Source organism: Astatotilapia calliptera, chromosome 8, assembly GCF_964374335.1.
Source record: "Astatotilapia calliptera chromosome 8, fAstCal68.1, whole genome shotgun sequence".
NCBI classification, from domain to species: domain Eukaryota; kingdom Metazoa; phylum Chordata; class Actinopteri; order Cichliformes; family Cichlidae; genus Astatotilapia; species Astatotilapia calliptera.
In genome coordinates this window covers 8669299-8687347 of record NC_137429.1, presented here as the reverse complement: position 1 = coordinate 8687347, position 18049 = coordinate 8669299, and the positions used below count along the sequence as shown (strand labels likewise).

At 42.9% G+C, this 18049-nt stretch overlaps 2 protein-coding genes across 10 annotated transcripts in view; one reads left to right on the top strand and one right to left on the bottom strand.

The window, feature by feature from the left end:
- Window positions 1-3589: 3589 nt before the first annotated feature.
- Window positions 3590-7172, bottom strand: srsf2a (serine and arginine rich splicing factor 2a). Of its 3 annotated transcripts, none has more exons than XM_080305401.1 (3): window positions 6231-7172; window positions 5549-5897; window positions 3590-5191 (listed from the first exon to the last, which is right to left on the bottom strand). In XM_080305401.1, exons 1-2 carry the CDS (start codon window positions 6581-6583, stop codon window positions 5573-5575), a joined length of 678 nt encoding a protein of 225 aa, XP_080161527.1. In that variant the 5' UTR covers window positions 6584-7172; the 3' UTR covers window positions 3590-5191; window positions 5549-5572. The 3 variants fall into 3 exon arrangements, with proteins under 3 accessions (XP_080161527.1, XP_080161528.1, XP_026034077.1); XM_080305402.1 differs by having other exon boundaries at window positions 3590-4647; XM_026178292.2 differs by having other exon boundaries at window positions 3590-5897.
- A 138-nt stretch (window positions 7173-7310) lies between these two features.
- rnf157 (ring finger protein 157) overlaps window positions 7311-18049 on the top strand; it is a 29604-nt gene continuing 18865 nt past the window's right edge. For all 7 annotated transcript variants that reach the window (XM_026178287.2, XM_026178290.2, XM_026178286.2 and 4 more), the window contains exons 1-2: window positions 7311-7830; window positions 10197-10315. In XM_026178287.2, the coding sequence (XP_026034072.1) occupies window positions 7743-7830; window positions 10197-10315 (207 nt within the window). In that variant the 5' untranslated portion in view covers window positions 7311-7742. The remainder of the gene's footprint in view (window positions 7831-10196; window positions 10316-18049) is intronic.

The window sequence follows — 18049 nt, the reverse complement described above, 5'->3', positions numbered from 1 at the left end:
TGACTCTGCCTCTAAGATTGTATTCCTAGATCCAGGCCTGGACCAATCAGCCAGGGTTTCCAGTTCTTCAGATTGAGGGTGGGAGTGTGCTTCCTCCTGTTAGATAATTAAGGGATAAATGAGGAGAATCATACCATACTTTTCAATGTTTTCCTCACAGACAGTGATGTCACTGATGAATTTACACACTCAGTAAGCATATCCTGGATTTCCCACACAGACCCAAAATGAGGGGCCTAGTGGTAGTTGTTTTTTTTATTAAGTTAAAAAACAACTACCACTAGGTACAGTTTATACTTCTCATTTTCTTGACTGATCAAATCATCTCTTATTTTTGAATTATTGCCAAAAACTATCAGGAATGATACACCTACTATGATAAGAGAAACCTTTATTATTCACATTTGAGATTCAACTTTGGCTCCAAGTAAGCATTTTATCAAAATTTATACTGAATACTGTCCAATCAGCTGACATACGCAGCTGTCTACAAAGAAGGTGAAACATCTTTGTGAGGAAAAGCTACAACCTTAAAATTCTGATTTCACGTTAATGCATCAGTACTGATATTGTATTCACATGTAACGTTGTAAACACTAATACATCAGAATTAGTGCATTTTTTACACAACCTTTAAGTTTACGGTCATTTTAAATCGAGAATCATAGAAATAAGGATCTAAATGTTTTTCTGAGCTTCTATACTTGGGTTTGAGTCTCTCAGTGGGAGGGATAGTTGTGAAACAGATTGTGGGAGATCTACGCAGACCTCTGTGTTTACACTAAATGACAGGCGGATTACAGACAGGCTACTTACAGAAAGCACAGATTTCACTACATCCCAGTGATCGTGTGAGCTCCCGCTGATTTCGCACCAGTCGTCCGCCTCCTTCTTCTTTTTCTTATCGGGTAGATGGCCATTCTGTTTCGGCCCGGATTGATCTAAGCCTCCGGTCACACCATCTCTGTGTCCGAAATAACTCCGCGCATTTGCAAAGTCTGCTGCAGGCGAAGAGCCGTTAAAAAGCGACGTTGCGACCACAATGGCGAGAAGCGTAGAAATAATAGCAAATAATACAAAGGTTATATCCATTGTAGGCGTGCCTTGCCCCCGTGTTGTGACTCTTAAATGCTGCTGTTCCGCTTTCCGTTCACTTTAACCCACCGTATGCGCTCAATCGGCCATCCCGCTGCTTGCAGTAATCCCCACCAAACATCAACGTTAACGAGCAGCGTTTACGAGATGGTATGGTACAATCTCCTCTCCGAGCTGGACGTCACATCCTCTGGTTCCGCCCCTCACTCCATGTGAGCCGAATATCCCTGCTGTTATATCCCCAGGCTGTCGTGCTTGTCAGGTGGGCATGCACGGCCCTCTGCAACGTGCTGTGTCTCGGCTCGCCGCCCGTCTGTGCCGTTAATCGCATCAGCGGCGGTCCTAGCGCACAAAGCGAGAAACTAAAATGGTTTGTGACAGAGCCCGTGTGCCTAAGGTGCAGGCTGATGAAGTCAAGCCGGGTTTACCGACAGTTTATACATAAGGTGTTCTTACCTTAGTGTGCACCTTCCAAGTAGTCTGCATCACGGATTAAAGTGGAAGGTGAACCAAGAGCGAACTACATGAGATGAGATGGATGGATAGACTGTAGAGGTGGCCACAGTACGGATATTCTGTACTTAAGTAGAAGTACAAGTACTAGTGTTAAAAAAAAAATACTCCGGTAAAACTACTGAATCAGCTTCTTTTCTCAAGTAAAAGTAAAAAAAAAATTTGTACCAGTTATTTTGACGCAAAGCTAACTGAACTGTCCTAAATTCATGTAATAACACAATAAATAGGAGTACAAACTTTATTTTAGTCTAAATTTTAATACTAATAAATGTTCTCAATTTATTAGGGTCAGCGAGGGAAAGCAAATGTGTTTGGGACAACGAAGCATTCAGACCATGATTCTACATGCTAAAGCTACTGGACAGGAGTTTTTTTAAAGGGCAAAAAACCCCAAACAAAAACAAATTACACATAACCAACACTTTTGATGTCAATAACCCTGTGTTATCAGAACAAAGTCTTTTCTTTGTTAATGTTTCGTGAAGTGTGTTTGAATCTGCACTATAGACCCCAAAAAGGGTCTAAACCCACCAATAAAATGAGATCATAAACTCATTAAGAGAGTGTTTCTAAGGTTATAGACAAAGCGAGCCAAATACATTCTGTATAAATAATTCTATACAACCCTTTGATACTAGTCAAGATGCCCCCCCCCCCCTACTGGCCATTAGTAGGAATGCAAATTTAAGCCATTACAGCACTTTTACTTTTCCGACCTTGAAGGAAAACCCATCCATCATCAATCCCTCCGACAATAAACAACTACAGTGTGCACCTGCAACTTTTAAGTTTGAATTTTTTAATAAATAAATGAATAATATACAGACTAAAGATCAACTTACAAACATAGATGTTGCTAATGTAAATGATGGTAAATAGTTTTACAACTACCCTGAGCACCAGTGTAGTCTCCTGTTTGATAAACTTTTCTGCTAGAAATGACAAATTGTCCACCAAAACTGTAGTTGCAAAATAAAATGTTGACATTAACTTTAGCAGAGTTCACCCACTTTAACTTTTCCATGCCCATCTTGGCTTACATGAAGCATTATAATTGTTATGGTTTTACAATTATAAGCACCCCATCAACAACTGCTGGGATTAATTATGGAGCCTATGTTTTACACCCAAATCCATTTCAGAGTGCATAATTAAACATTAAATATCTGTTTAATTTTATTTTCTGTTTTGATATAAATTCAAAATTATGTACATCAAAGGAAGTTTAAATCATTTATTTGCTACAAGACCACCAACTCCTGCTCCTCTTGGGAGTGTTTATATTGGCTCAGTTATTTATCAGCTGCTTATAGGCAAGTCCACAGATCAAGTTTTTGGGCCCAATAGTTTCTGTAACATGGAGCCAGCTTTGAAGGTTATCGACTGCTGTATTTATCCTCTGAGGTAGTGTCAGTATGCCGCCCCAGCCTTCCCATTTGTGTGAACAATTCATTTTAGCATATTTCCACAGGCTTAGCAATGCTTTCAAGACAAAGTGTCGCATTTCTATTGTAGATAGATATTAGCTAACAATTAAAACATACTACACAGTGATGATGGTCATACACACACACACAAAAAACAAAACAAAACACCCATCAGATTGTTATCAAGTATCTTAAATCAAAACCGTCTGTTGATATAAACACTTTGAGTTGTCAGATATCGATGGATCAGTGTCTTTGACTTGTGACAGATTATATGATGGATACAACACCTCCACCTAGCTGAGGCTGGGGGTGTCGCACGTCCTGAGGAACTTTTGCATGCGAGGCAGACATGTTAACCACTGAAAATCTTTACTGATAATGACTGCTGTTCCCAATAAATGGCACAGTCAGTGGAAGCACAAAAAAAAAAGAAAAAAAAAGAAAATAAAACAGAAAGAAAAAAGTCAAACACTGTAGCTTTTAACTGGAGTTCTATATTGCTCAGCAGCAATATAGACTCTAAACAAGCACAAAGTGTGAGAAATGAATTTATTTTAAACAAAAATGTTTATTAGCATTCACCGTAAGCACTTACAAGACATTTGAGAGGTTCACAGAGGAATGCAATACACATCATGAAGCAGGCAGAACTGCCCTTGAAACCCTTCAACTAAGAGTCCCACTGGAACCACTTTCAAAGACCAAGACCAGTTATCAACAGTTGATAAACCATAGAGAGGAGCAAGGGGGGGGGGGGGGGGGGGGAGGAGGAGGGAGAATAAAAAGAAAAGAAAGAAGAGGATCTGTACAGCACATGGAGGGAAGGTGAAGTCACAAGACAGGAGAGGATGGATGATCTGCCACACCTGTGAGCTTACAAACCGGCAAACAGCAGCGGAGGGTCGAGCCCCGGAACACACCGGGCACTCAGCACCGCAACACGCCACACCATGTCACCACCGCACTGCACCGCATCTTAACAGCTAACCAGCATTATTCAACTGCTACACAACTGCGCCTAGTGCACAAAAGATACACAAGAAAGAGGGTTAGAGTCATAGGAAAGCAACTTTAACCAGACAGAAAAAAAAATTGACAGAAAAGAAAAATGCATGCTGCTGGATTAGCAAGTCACAAATTAAGTGGGTTGCTTGTCACTGAACAACAAGCCATTTTCCAAGTAAGAGTGGTAAAACATAGCTGTAAATACACTGAATAACACCCCCCCCCTCTTTTTTTTTTTTTTAAGCAACTTCAAACTTTCCATAGCTAACTGGGAAGGGTGTGTAAACAAGGGTTTTCACTGGAGGAAAATCTTTAGTTCAGAGTAATTAAGTGTAAAAATCAAAGTGAAAAAAGAAAATTTAAATGAAGGAAGAAAAAAAACCCCTCACAAATACCTTTGAATAAGCTCAGCTTTACAAACAATGATAAATCATGCCAAATTTACAGAATTTGTTTAGGTAGATCAAGTCAAATTAGACATTTAAAACATGTTAGACCAAGTTCCAATAACCTTTGAGTCTGCATTCAGTGGCAATATTTGAGTCCACTTCAATCTGAGACTCTTCCTGATGTCCTCAGCATAGCATCAATCATTTGAGATCTGGAAGGAAAGACAGAACAGAGTTAGCAAGAGCCAAACCCAGAAGTTACATCAACTCCTGCAGCTGACCTGGATTATAACATGTAATTCTGTACTGATCTTTCTCCTGACACATCAAACTGGCTCTATGGACATTAATTTCTCTTAATAAGCCTAACATTTCTATTTATTGTCACAATAGTTAAAAAACAAAAACACGCTTCCTCTCCCCAAAACTAGCTCTAACAAGTCTCTTACACTCGGGCATATTTGAAAAACAAACCTCGGGGTCCGTTCCCTTTGTGAGAGGCGGAGGACACCACAGTGCATCTGCCTGTGGTCCCTGTGAACGTACCTCACCACACCACCTCATACACCAACTGACAGCCCGAACCACCGCCATGACGACCTGCTCCATAGCAACCACCGTTGCCTTGTTGACCTGCTCCTTAGTACCTGCCATCGCTCTCAGCAACAGGCAGGTCACATGGGCGGGTCACACACTAACTGCTCTCACACTGCAACACCCCCATCTCCTCCTCCCTTTGCAAACAGGACTCCGCAGCTTGGAGGAAAGAATTCCACATTTAGGTGAACGTTTTGAGTGAAGCACCCCCCCACACGTCCCAACCACCCACTCCCTCCCATACATACTCAACAAATATCCCAATCTCCCATTGCCTGTGCATGCTTTAGATTGGCTGGACATGCAAGCAAAGTAAAGCACACACAGAACTAGGACTGTTGGCTACAACAGTCCAACTCTTATTTAAATAACACAAATATCAGGGATTCTGCAGACCTTTGTATGTAAATGGCCATAATGTCAAAGACTGCAGAACACAAACCCAACTGGTGCTGATTACCACCCTAGTTAGTATAATTGAAACTAATAATATAAGCCACCCTTTCCCCTTTATACCGTCATGTTGCATCTGCATTTGGGTTAAGACTCTGCTCCGGTGTCCTCTGGGGATTTAGGTCTACTCTTGGATTTGGACCTGGACCTGGACTTCGACTTTGACCTGGACCCTCTGTTGGAAGCTGGGGTTCGACTCCTTGACTTGGACCTGGAGCGGGACCGAGATCTGGAGGGCGACTTTGACTTGCTTCGCCGAGGGGTTCTGGATTTGGACTTAGACTTGGACCTTGACCTGGAGTAGGAACGGGACCTGGAGCGGCTGTAGTGGTGGCGGCTCCTAGATCTAGAGCGGCTTCTGCTCCTGGACCGGCTGTGGCTACGTCTTCGACGGCGAGGACTGGCTGAACGGCTACAGACAAAGAGAGAGAGAAACAATATAACAACTTAGCCAGTAAAGGTCCTACAGCTTTTTTTAAATAGGAAAAAGTGAAAGTAATTTTTTTTCTGTTTTCATTCACGACTAAACAATATATTTAAGTTACCAACAACTATTTATACCAAATAATGCATTTGTAAACTACCTTGCGCTCTAGCCACCTTGTCAGTGAGGATTACCAGGCAATCTTTGGCTGGTAAACATAAATAGTGGAAGAATGCTAACTACTTTCGTTTAGGTCACCATGTGCTTTGCAAACAGCTGAGTGTAAACAGTCCCTTGCGCTAAACTAACGACCTAAATTACCTTCTGCTTCTGCGTCCGTATCCGTATCTCCGTGGCGGAGGGCCTCTCCGGCTGTACATGGAGTCTGGCGGCCTTCCGTATCGAGCCATCTGAACCCGAAGCTCCCGCCCGTCGAGCAGCGCGCCGTCCATGGCGTCCATTGCGTCTTCGGCGTCGCGCTTGTCGAGGAACCGCACGAAAGCGAAGCCTCGGCTCTCCTTGGTGTACCTGTCCCGCGGGATATACACATCTCCCACACGGCCGTATTTCTCAAAAACTCGGCGCAGAGTCTCCGGCGAAGTTCGGTAAGTCAGGTTGTCCACCTTTAAGGAGGTCATCCCCTCAACGTCTGGCGGCGGCCTTCCGTAGCTCATTTTCTTCTCCAGACAACTAAGCAGGCCAATTAGGACAAAAACCTTTAGACCCTAGCGTGCTATTAATCCGCTACAATGCTAGTTAAAGCTGTAGCTGATGAACTGAATTTGAAATCTCGCTGTTTTTCTGATAGTATCGCTCTGCTCGTTTCTTTCACCGCGCTGTTTTTCACGTGAAATGGCGGCAAGGACCCTTCCTTTTCCCCTTTCTTTGCGCCCGTGTTGGCTTCCTCTGATTGGCTGTCCCAAGAGTCACTTTAACGCTACACTGCCCCCTGTGGACAGGAGGTTACTTGTAACGGCGACTGCAGACCGTTATTTCTGCCTTTGTTCCATGAGTTGGGTTAAAACGCCCCTGTTCGCCGTTTGTGAAAAGTTAACGACCTTTTTTCCTTTTAGCATGTAGACTCCACAAACTTGCTATTACCACCGGATCCATGTCAGCTTGATTTACGTGAGCTCTCTGAGCTTTTTTGTCGTACATTATTCAGCTTTCACTCGTTTTCCCGCACAAGTCTTGCAAGTAACACTGTTTTCGGCTCGGCGTGTATCCCACAGCGCCGTCCTCTCTCTGCACTGCAGTCAGCGCTGCTTGCACATTTGGCGTAGGAAGGTCACGTTATAAAGCGGCTCGTCACTAGCGCCTGCTGGAGAGGAGAGAGGGGGACTGCGCAAAAAACCACGGTCTGGATTTGTGCCTGGCTGACGTCATGGGGAGCCACAGAGCTCTCTGACAGGATCCAGCACCGACGAGCACCCGGTAGGGGGGAATACACGATCAACATCCAGTAGGGCCGGGAGACGAGCACATCGCCGTTTTCTTCCACAAACGAGCCCGTAAAGTGAAGCCAGGAGCGGGGATCGCGCTTCGGTAACGACTGCGGCGTACCACGAAAGCGCTTCCCCGCAGTTAAAGGGACTACCACAGCTGTTTTCTGCCTCAAAACACAAGCTTGCACTGTTGGCCAGGGAGGGATAAGCAGCAAGAGAACAACTACTAATCCCCGGAACGGTCACATTCACGGCGGGGCTCGGACCCGACAGTAATGGACAGGGGAGCACGAACTGGATTAAATGATAGGGAGTAAAGAGACGCAGCGTACAAAGCGGACCTGAAGTGTTATGCCCGTTAAGCCGTGCTGTCTTTATTTGACTGGAAATGGGAGCTCTAACAAGCAGACAAAACATAGGCGTGGAAGAAGTGGACATCCCGTCCAATTCGGTGTACCGCTATCCACCGAAATCTGGTAAGTCACCAAACAACAGGTCGGACTGGGTTGGGTGAGTGTTATCTAAAACTCGCTGCAGATGATTTATTCTGGAGGGAAAACATCACCTTCGTATCCCGTGAGTTTACAGGCCTGCAGGGTCATTTCAGCCTTTAACCCGGAGCGGCTACCTGTGGAGACCGGTGTTTTTCACGAGCCACCTTTCCACCCACTTAAAAGTGCGCTTTCCATTTACTCCATATTTATGTGCTAGATGATTTATTCTAATTTATTCTTCATCTTGCAGCATTGTAGTGACATCCATAGAAGGACAGCAACACGCAGCAGCACCCCTATGTTTCTATAACTAACTGTCCTTTGCACGTATTTATGAAAATTCAACTTCAAATTTTTCATGAATAGGAGAAACTGGCAGGCAGAACTGGGTTTGGCTTTTCCTTTGGTGCATCTGGTTGGCATTAGGACTAAATCAGGCTGTGGAAAGGAATAAATCCTGATGGATGGCATTTAAAAGACTAGTCAGATATATTCATTTTGAGAAATAAAACTCACAAATTAGAATATATTTTAAAGTTTAAAGCTTGAATTTTAGCTGCGATGATCTATGCATTTTTAAAACTGTTAATTTACTAACTATAAATCTCAGTTTATTTGTGAATGTCCACCCAGTACTGCCTGTCAATTATGTTTGCATTATTTTATGTTCTTGTGATTTCAACTGTAAAATACAAGTTCAAAATGTCTAAAATCTAAATATGGCTAGTTTACAGTTTTCAATCAAATGAATGACTCATACAAAAAATAATTTGTAATCCTAATAAAAGCTGAAGCTGGAAACTTTTACTTAAAAGAATAATCAAAATAGTTGCAACATAATTATCAATCAATAATAATTTAATTCCTTCAGCTCTGTGGAGTCTTTTAGTTTTGATCATTTATTTCCTTTTTTTCCCAAGATATTTTTTTCCTGACTAAATATAAATTTAGTCAGACTAAATATAAATGCCATATTATGGGATATATCTGGAAGACCTTTTCTTTACATTTAAAAAAATAAATGAATAAACATTAGTCCGCACAGGTCACTTACGCTCATTCGACCCAGCTAATAAAGTGGCCCTTTCCTTCAGACTGACCTGTGTGTTTTCAGTCTGTCGTGTTTGATATTTTCTGATTGCTGCATTGTGTCCAGCCCCCTCCCCGGATTAACAATAATACCAAACAGGCATTGTGTTAGAAAATGTAATCGTATTGCTGTTCAAATCTGTCAAATGCGACTACATAAATTAAAATAAAATCTCCCACGAAATTAGATCTGCAACACAATCCGGGAATATGAGTTTTCTCACGCTCAGAAACATCAGAGTAATATTTCAGATTCATCCTGACATCGTGTGCTCATTGTGATGAGGATGGAAGGGAAGAAAAGTGGCTGCCATTAGCCCCGCTGTTGCCACAGCAGCTGAGTTAGTCGTAGGCGATATAAATTTGTGATATAACAGCCCCGGTTGTAGCCTGGAGCAGTAGTGGTGGTGATGCTGGCAGGGAGGATAGAGGTGGCTATTGCTGCCAGCGAAACCGATCTGTCAGCCCTAGTTCCTGTCTGTGGGATCTGGTGACAGAGCCTGAGCCCAGGTCGCCTCTCCCACCTGCTGTAAATAAAGTGATGAAGAGAGAGGGAGACAGGCTCATCGCTTAGGCTGTTTTTCCCCTTTATTATGTTAATGGCTTTAAGGTCAAACTATCAAACCCTCATCCTCCTGTATGGTCTTAATAAGTGTGAAAAACCAAGCAGCCAGATTCAGACCAGCAATGCCAGACCAGATGTCCTCCCTGCAGAAACATGACTCGACTGCCCAGCATGTTATTTAGAGACCGCAAACCTCCATTACAGTCTTATGATATTAGCCTAACCTGTTATTAAAAAGCAGAATGTCCATTTAGTCTAGCTGCCATCCCCCTTGAGTCTAGGTAAACAGGTATAGAAGCTACAGCACAATAACAGCCCAGCATTAGTCTTTTAGTCATCAGCTTTTTATTTCACTATTTTCGGTCATTTTGTCTAACCTGCCAGTTTAGGGACAGGATGAGGTAATTTTATCATGCAGTTTGGGATTACTTGGCTCTTACAGCGAGTTATCTGTGAATACTGAGAATGTAGGCTCAGAGATTTATAGGAAGTATAAATGTTTTATGTCGGTGAAGTGCCAGATGGGTAGGACTCGCAAAGTGTCAGTTTGTAGCAGCGTAATTTCGCATGGCTCCTTCAGTTTTCGATGAAAATGATTTCATCAATTTGCATTTTGTATATGTAGTTTTCATGTACATTGAAACGTAATAAACGATCATAAATATGTTCTTATTTCTTCTTTTTCGTTGTGCAGGGAGTTACTTTGCCAGCCATTTCATCATGGGGGGAGAGAAGTTTGACTCCACTCACCCGGAGGGTTACCTGTTTGGGGAGAATACAGACCTTAACTTCCTGGGGACCAGACCAGTAGCGGTAGGTATTTTTACACACTAACAGTAAAATATAATGTCAAAAGCAAAAATTTGGGGTGTTTCTCAGGAAATTTCTTATCACATTTTCATGCTTTTTCCTTTGTACTTCTTTGTTAGTTACACTTTGCTAGTACTGATTTACACCCCCCTTTTGCCTTCAGAATTTCCTTAATTCTTTGTAACACAGATGATTTACTGTTATTTATGCTAAATTCTGACCCTGAAATACTCAGACCAGCTAGTCTGAACTTAACCAACTAACATGCTACTCTCAAAGTCAGGTAAATCACCTTTCTTTCCTATTCTGATGCTCAGTTTGAACTTTAACGGGCTTCCTTGAATAATGTACAATAATTATATGCCTCAGATCACTGCATACTAGCATGTGATTGGCTGTTAGATGTTTGTGTACCCAAAAAAGTGGCTTTTGATACTGTAACAATGGTTGATGTTCATGTTAAACGTGGACAAAACATCAAACATTAACAAAGGCTCCTTTTGTTTTCTATCCGGTTGTTCAGTGATGACACGACGAATCCTACTTCCGGGTCTAAAGTAGTCTGCGTTTAATATGGCTTTTGTGTTGTTAACATGTTTAATGTTATGTATTTTCTTCTGTTTGATCTCAAAAAGCTCCTAAAACAGTCAGTGATCACTGACCTCCCTCGGCTTTTATTACCGCTAATCATTTATTTAAGCTCAGTTTTTAAAACCTTAGGATGTAACTACTATGGAACGCCAGGACTGCCATAATGAATTAATTAAATACACCATTAAATAATTAATTAAATGTGTCAATAATTAATTAAAATTGGAATTAATTAATTAAATAAATAGTTATGACACATGTAATTAATTAATTATTGACACATTTAATTAATTATTTATGTATTTCACATTTTAATTAATTATTGACACATTTAATTAATTAATTATTGACACATTTAATTAATTATTTATGTATTTCACATTTTAATTAATTATTGACACATTTAATTAATTATTGACACATTTAATTAATTATTTAATGATATATTTATTTATTTCATTTTGGCAGTCCCGGCGCCTGGCTCTCGTCATGAAATAATTTTATCTGTCAGCCTCACCCATCAAACTCAGGGGGCGGGGTTAACGCTGCCCATGCAGCTTCTCTAACATTTGATTGGTTGCCGTGCAAAGTAAGTCAAAACAGGTCGATCCTAGATAATCGATTGCTTGTGTAGACTTGGGGCAGCCAGTTATCCCAGAATGCAGATCAAATCACAGGCAGCAATGGTGGTGGTGTAGTTTTAAAATACCCCGTTTTTCTGTCACCAGCTACACTTTTAACAGTGTTTTAGCCGCGAATGTCGCGCCGTATGTCTGGTCAGGTTGTCAACATAGAACATGCTTGCAAAAGTGCTCAGATGTTTTCAGAGATTTCACTAGCTCTGCTAACAGTTAGCATGCAGAGCGCACCGAGGGGGTACATTAACCGGTTTGTTTACATATTCCACTCTCCGTGTTCCACATGTTGCATTCGCAGATTCTCATTTTCACCGAACGATCGTCTCTTTCCGCCTGGTCTTGTGTCTCTGTGCTTCTGTAACATAAAGAACGAGCTGACATTTTTCTCACGAAACCAGCGATCAGCTCAACAGACCCTCAGTTTACCTGCATGCATCCTCCTCCTCATCTGTCAGCTGTTTAACACCTGCTGCTAATTCAAGAAACAGGCCTACGTTACCTGGTGATAGTCACAGTTTAACTGGGCAGCCGGTGCTCGATATAAAGCAATGTCAGCGCATTTTTCTGCACAAGATAAGTAAATATAGTGTTTTCCCCGAGCGCAGAGCTGCTGGAGCTCGTTTCCTTACAGAGCACTTTATAGGCGAACAGCTTCATCAGCGGCTGATGTCCAATCACCGGCACACAGCTTTCAAACCTCAGCTGAGTTTTAGCTCTCAGTGGTTAAACGCTGGACTTCATTCACTCAGGTTCTGTCTGTCGGGTCACGTTTACTTCGCTGTTTTATTTACAACTGAGCAAATCGGTTTGGCTGAGGTTAAAGTTACGTTTCATAACTGCATAGTTTCACAGACGTTTAATGGTTCACTGGCACATGTGTTAGACTGAACTATCATCTAAATATCATCTGTTTTTTAATAGTTATTCAACTGTATTCTAAGCACCAGCTGTCTGTTAGAATGTGATTTTTTTTCTCTCTCTGTTGGCAGAGGTATAAAAATGCGCAGGAAAATCTGACGTGCATGGCGAACTTCACCGACGATATTTAGGGAGGAATAAACACACATCAAACATAAATGAACCATTTGTCTGTCTCCATAATTGAGAGAATTTTCTCTTCTTATATCAACACTCTCTCTCTCTCTCTCTTTTTTTTTTTTTGCTTTTTCGGTCATGTTATGTTTACCTGTCAAAGGCTTGTTACAAACTATGAAACACATTGTGCAGACTTCTGGATGTTAGAAGAAAACGAATACTGCTCATGAATGAGACTAAAGGCAGGAAGGTGTCCTTTAAAACTAAACATGTTAATAGGACCTCCCTGTTTATATCATAGTTTATGATATAGCACGTGTATTTCAGTAATAGCCTGCTGAGGCCACTATACGTGCTGGCCTCATATCAAATGTGAAGGCAGACTGAGTCTATGTTTGACGTTTGTTTATATCTAATCTTCCTTTTCAAACATTTAAACAGCAGCGAGTCTGCAGCTGAGGGAATACAAATTCAAATTGTCGGAACAGGTTTGCTCGTTTCTTGGATTCATTTGGTGATTTATTAAATGTATAACTGTAATTCTAATCTGCTGCTGAGTCTCTTACACTTTTCTTTATGCTGTATATTTTCACGTCTCTGGAATAGTTGGCAGTTAGATAGTCAGCTGGGAAACTCATGGAGCTGAGGATATCGTGGATATGCTGACCTCGCTGCGTGGTGTACAGAGCGAGGTCAGCATGATTAATATTCACAATAAAAATATTAGCCGAACATCATGAAGTCTGTATGTGTTTCATAGTGTCGAACAACCTTTGTACAGTTAAAGCCAGCAGTTACTACATGACGGAAACACCAACGTTCTCTTTTATGTGTTTATACACAGGTCACGCTGATTACTGAACAAAAACCCAAAGATCAGATGTTAAACAGATTTGCTCTCTCTCCTCCTTAAACATTGTGGCATGAATAATGCACGGCGGGACCACAGAGCGACGTTCAGAGCCAACTTTATTTGATTCACATCACACCACACCACCACCAACCCCTGAGTCCCCGTGTTTTAACACGGCGGGCGTGATTGCGGATGCCGTGCAGGTGCGTCCGCACGGCCCCGCAGACCACGCCCCACCACATACCCCCATCGCCCGATTGAGGCCGGGGAGTGATCCGGCCAAACCTACTCCCCCCCGCGACCTGGGGCGAGACTCGGCCCCTACACATCGGCGCCCCAGCCCCCGACCAAGCGACGGGGAAGCGTCCGTTCTGGTGGCCGCCCGCGCATCCAGCGGCAACGGCGAAGCTGGTCCGGAGGTCGGCCGCGTAGCAAGCGGACACGGCCCCACCGGCATGGCCGTGTGCTCCTGCACACAGGCGGCTGGGCAGACGCCAGGCGCGCAGAATCGACTGGTGGCAGCGAGGCTGGACTAGCCAGCCCGCCGATCCCCGGCCTAGCGGGGCTGTCCCGCTCCTCTGCCTCCAACTCCGGCTGCACAGGCTGCCCTGGAGCAGGGACCTCCGTCTCCCCGCACAGCTGCTCCGCCACCGCCTCCGCCACTCCCGTTTGGAGCGGCTCCCCGCACTGCGCCTCCGCCCCCAGCAGGCACCGCCCCTCGCCCCCCTCCGGGTGGAGCGACTCCTCTGCCTCCGGCAGGTGTAGACCCTCGCCCGCCTCGTCCTCGGCCTCCGATTGGAGCGGCTCCTCCACCGCTCCCGGCAGGAGCAGCCCTTCACCCGGCTGCTGCTCCTCCTCCTCCGGCAGGCTCGGACCCCCGCGTGGCTCGTCCACCACCTCCGGCTGCCGAGGTGACCCACACGGCTCCTCCACTGTCCTCGAGACACACTTGTGGGGGTGGCGCCCAGGCCCAGAGCAGCGCTGCCAGCTCTGCCATCTTCCCCAGGTGGCGTTCGCTCTCCTGCCGCAGCTCCTCCTGTTGGCGACGCACCTCCGCCGCCTGCTTCCGCTGGGTGGCCGCTATTTCGGCCACCATCTCGGCCAGCTCTTTCCTTTCCTGGCTCTGGTAGGTACCCGCCATGCCGCCTCCTGGGTTTCGGCACCAATGTGGCATGAATAAGGCACGGCGGGACCACAGAGCGACGTTCAGAGCCAACTTTATTTGATTCACATCACACCACACCACCACCAACCCCTCAGTCCCCGTGTTTTAACACGGCGGGCGTGATTGCGGATGCCGTGCAGGTGCGTCCGCACGGCCCCGCAGACCACGCCCCACCACAACATGTTTTTAATGTTAGTTATAATTCAGAATTGGCGACTGAAACACGTAGGACACATAAGAACATCAGGAAATAAAACACCGATAAATATAACCTCAGTAAAAGAAGTCAGCGGGGGTTACTACAGCTGTGTACCGGGGCCTGCGCTTTGTCGGTGTGATTGCTTGCGAGGCGAGCGGGTCTATCCCACGCTTTGCCGTGAGACTGGGACGACATCTCCGAAATCATCGAAACACTTTTGCAAAGAGGCTGTATCTTGACAAACCGACCAGACACATGAAGATTAAACCACTACATTCTCGGCTAAAAAAATATTAAAACGGTATTTGGTAACACACAAACAGGGTTTTTCAAAGCTCAGTTCTGTTAGCTTCCACATGCCGGTTGTTGTGTGCTAGAAACAATGGCCACCAGGCCAAAGCAATGGTTTTGACTCGATCAGCGTTAACCCCGCCCCCTGAGTTTGATGGGTGAGGCTGACAGATAAAATTATTTCATGATGAGAGCCAGGCGTCAGGACTGCCAAAATGAAATAAATAAATATATCATTAAATAATTAATTAAATGTGTCAATAATTAATTAAATGTGTCAATAATTAATTAAATGTGTCAATAATTAATTAAAATGTGAAATACATAAATAATTAATTAAATATGTCAATAATTAATTAATTAAATGTGTCAATAATTAATTAAAATGTGAAATACATAAATAATTAATTAAATGTGTCAATAATTAATTAATTACATATATCATAACTATTTATTTAATTAATTAATTCCAATTTTAATTAATTATTGCCACATTTAATTAATTATTTAATGGTGTATTTAATTAATTCATTATGGCAGTCCTGGCGTTCCATAAACTACAGCCCAGCCCATGCAGCAGTATATGAATGACTAACCTCGTATTGTGGATGGATTATCTCAGTTGTTCTCCTGGCTGAAGTTTGGTCCTTTTACAGCATCCTGCCATGCGATTACATTTGTTTCTGACCACCGAGAACACTCACGTTAACTTTTATCGAGTGGAAAAAAAGTTAGCTTGTTTGTATTATGCTAACACAGCTGTGTTGCTAGCGGTCACGTAGCACATCATTATATACCAGCTAGCCCAACTTCAGTAACCCTACAAACGTCACTGCTGTTTAGTTTTCTGTCTTCATTTATGCTGGAAGTGATAACAGAGCTGTACGTTTGAATTTGTTTCCAAAACCCCGCAGTCAGGACATGCTATATTGTATTTAGATAGAAGCTAGCGAGCTAACTCCCTGCTAACTTCTAACTCCGTTAAATGTCATAAATTCCGTTTTCATTGATGCCTGGATGTTAAACTCAATTGTTACACCTGGTAGAGCAGAACGCTGATCATTTTATTAAAGATGAAAGACTTTAGACAGTTTTTCAACTCTCAATAATGCCATAGTGATCGTTTGATATATGGACCTGCAGCGGAGTTTAGGCCCAGACACGGCTAGTGACGTCAGACTGAACAACCGGATTGATTGATGATACGTTTGGTTTTTCAGCAAGTTTTTACACAATAAAATGTAAAAAAGAAAAAAGAAAAAAAAAACAAAGAAATGAAAATGAAGGATATTCATTGTTTCCAAGAAGACAATGTTTAAATGTGTCCAGTCTTAAAAATTTGCACATCTGAGAAGCAAAAACATTTTTCTGCATTTGATCGATGGAAAAATTGATTCTTTAACACTTCAGCATCAATGGTATTGCTGTCTTCTTCCTATTAAACAGGAGTTGATAAGTTTCAGCAGGCTTGACTCCTGCAGTGGCAATTACCGGTCTTTCACACTGTCATTGATTGAAATTTATTTTAACGTCTCATCCTGTCAAACTAATTAAAAATGAAATGAGAGTCTGCTGAGTCCGTCTACAGAGACGTTGATAAGTGATGGTCCCTCCGGTGGGTGCGTGCAAACCTAATCATGAACCTGAAGTTCAAACTAATGAGAGCTTCAGATTGCAAAGAGCTCAAACCCGCAGAGGAAAAAGAGAATTTAACACAGTCCAAAAGGCTCGAAGGGGCTAAAATGTTGGAATAAATTGAAGCTGATATGGAACAGAAAGACTGGGCTTCATCTAGCTCTGTGTGCTAATCGCAGTTGCAGTGCTGTTTCTGTCTAGACTGGGGCTAAAATTAGGAGTGCAGTTTTTCTCCCGATTATATGGGTGTTTATAATCCTCCCGTGGGCTCAGAATTCAGCTGGTGATGTTTTGTTTTTTCTGTTCTTGTATGTGTGTCTGAAGCTTTACCAGCATTATATAATGGTTGGTGGTTTCGAAGCAGATGGTGCTGTGGAATCATAAATCCAACCGCAGTTGTTGTGTTCTCAGTCTCCCGCACCACTCGACAAACAGGATAATGGACGTGGCTATATTTAGGGATTTTGTTTTAAGAGTGCCCTGGCTGGACAGCACAAATGCAAAATGGATTTTAGCCACAACACGGGTTGGCAACAATGGTTAGGTGGCCTACTTTGAATCCAGTACCTTTGGGTTGTTGTCAGATTCTTCAGAGGCATTCCTAATTCACAGAGGATGAATCACAAGTTCTTTGGTGATCACTGACTTCCACTCATCAGCTTGATATTTTTAGGATTTTGATAAGTTTTTTCATTTCCATTATTATTCCAGAACATTTAGGCTAAGGCTAGGCTAAGGATTTATAATCCCTAAACCTAATCAAGGAAGTAAAAATAAATAAAAAATTTGTAGAATAATTTGTGATAAAAGGCCGAAAGACCGTGTGAAGTTGAGACACACAACCGATGATGGGTCCCGCTGGTAAAGCTTCTGGCCTGCCTTTCCTCATAGTAGCCATCCCTCAAGACTTTCTCTATTTGAAGCAATGTATTATAAGGGATTGTAACACCTAGTCCTTTTATTGAATCAGGACTTTAGGTATCTGCAGATTTTGTGTCAGGATTGGAATAGTATCATATACAAATATCAGATTGGAACATGAAAGGAGCCTGACGTTCCTGTATTTTCTTTTTTAAAGTTGCCTGGGTCTGTTTCTATGTGTTTGCCCTGAAACAAACTAAGAACCTGTCCAGGGTGCAGCCTGACTCTTGCCCTGTAACAGATAGGATAGGCTGCAGCCGCTCCTTCTTGGCACACTCTCAGTGTAGTAAAAGCATACCTGGAAGGAAAACAACATAGTTAAACATTATCAACATGAACTGGCCTCCCCAGAGGCTGCACCTAAAGGTTACTGAAGCAGTGTGAGATCATCGGCCAACATCTAAAGACG

Bases quoted from the DNA above. Each gene is read 5' to 3' on its own strand.
- srsf2a (XM_026178292.2), bottom strand. From the start codon at position 6,583: ATGAGCTACGGAAGGCCGCCGCCAGACGTTGAGGGGATGACCTCCTTA. The intron at 5,898-6,230 runs GTAATTTAGGTC...CTTTGTCTGTAG, and splicing joins TACGGACGCAGAAGCAGAAG to CCGTTCAGCCAGTCCTCGCC.